Raw genomic sequence first — 494 nt, forward strand, 5'->3', positions numbered from 1 at the left:
CCCCGCCCCAGCCCAGGACCCCCCAGATTCTGCAGAGAGCCCTCTAGGTGACAACGAGGGGGCACAGAGGCCGCCAGGGACTGACCCAAATCCTGCCCAGGGACCCCTCTGATGTCACCCAGGCACACAAATGATGCCCACGGGCTGCACGTCCCACCCAGGTACCCCCAAGTGTCCCCAGGACCCACAGTTCTAGGAAGGTTCAGGGGTACTTGTCACACTCAAGGGCCCTGCAACGCTGCCCAGGTACCCCATCTCTGGCCTAGAGCCCCCCCGTTCCCCAACCTGGCTCCCCTAGGTCTCACCTACCCCAGGCTTCACCCCCGGCATACGTGGCCCCTCCTCCCCGGACCTCCCCTCAAAGCTGGACCCCTCATACCTGGGCTTCGCCCAGCCCCAGCTCGATGGCTTCCAGCGAGTGGCTCACCACCTGCTGCTTTTCTTGCAGCAGCTCCAGGCCAGCGCCCGGGCCCGGGCCTGCCAGGGCCTCCCCC

At 66.8% G+C, this 494-nt stretch overlaps 1 protein-coding gene across 1 annotated transcript in view; it reads right to left on the reverse strand.

Moving 5' to 3' along the window:
* Window positions 1–494, reverse strand: part of KLC3 (kinesin light chain 3) — a 15,508-nt gene that overhangs the window by 14,503 nt on the left and 511 nt on the right. The window contains exon 3 of the mRNA XM_015561196.1: window positions 380–487. Within this exon, the coding sequence (XP_015416682.1) occupies window positions 380–487 (108 nt within the window). The remainder of the gene's footprint in view (window positions 1–379; window positions 488–494) is intronic.

The sequence above is a fragment of the Myotis davidii genome, unplaced genomic scaffold (genome assembly GCF_000327345.1).
Source record: "Myotis davidii unplaced genomic scaffold, ASM32734v1 scaffold796, whole genome shotgun sequence".
In the NCBI taxonomy this organism is placed as follows: Eukaryota; Metazoa; Chordata; class Mammalia; order Chiroptera; family Vespertilionidae; genus Myotis; species Myotis davidii.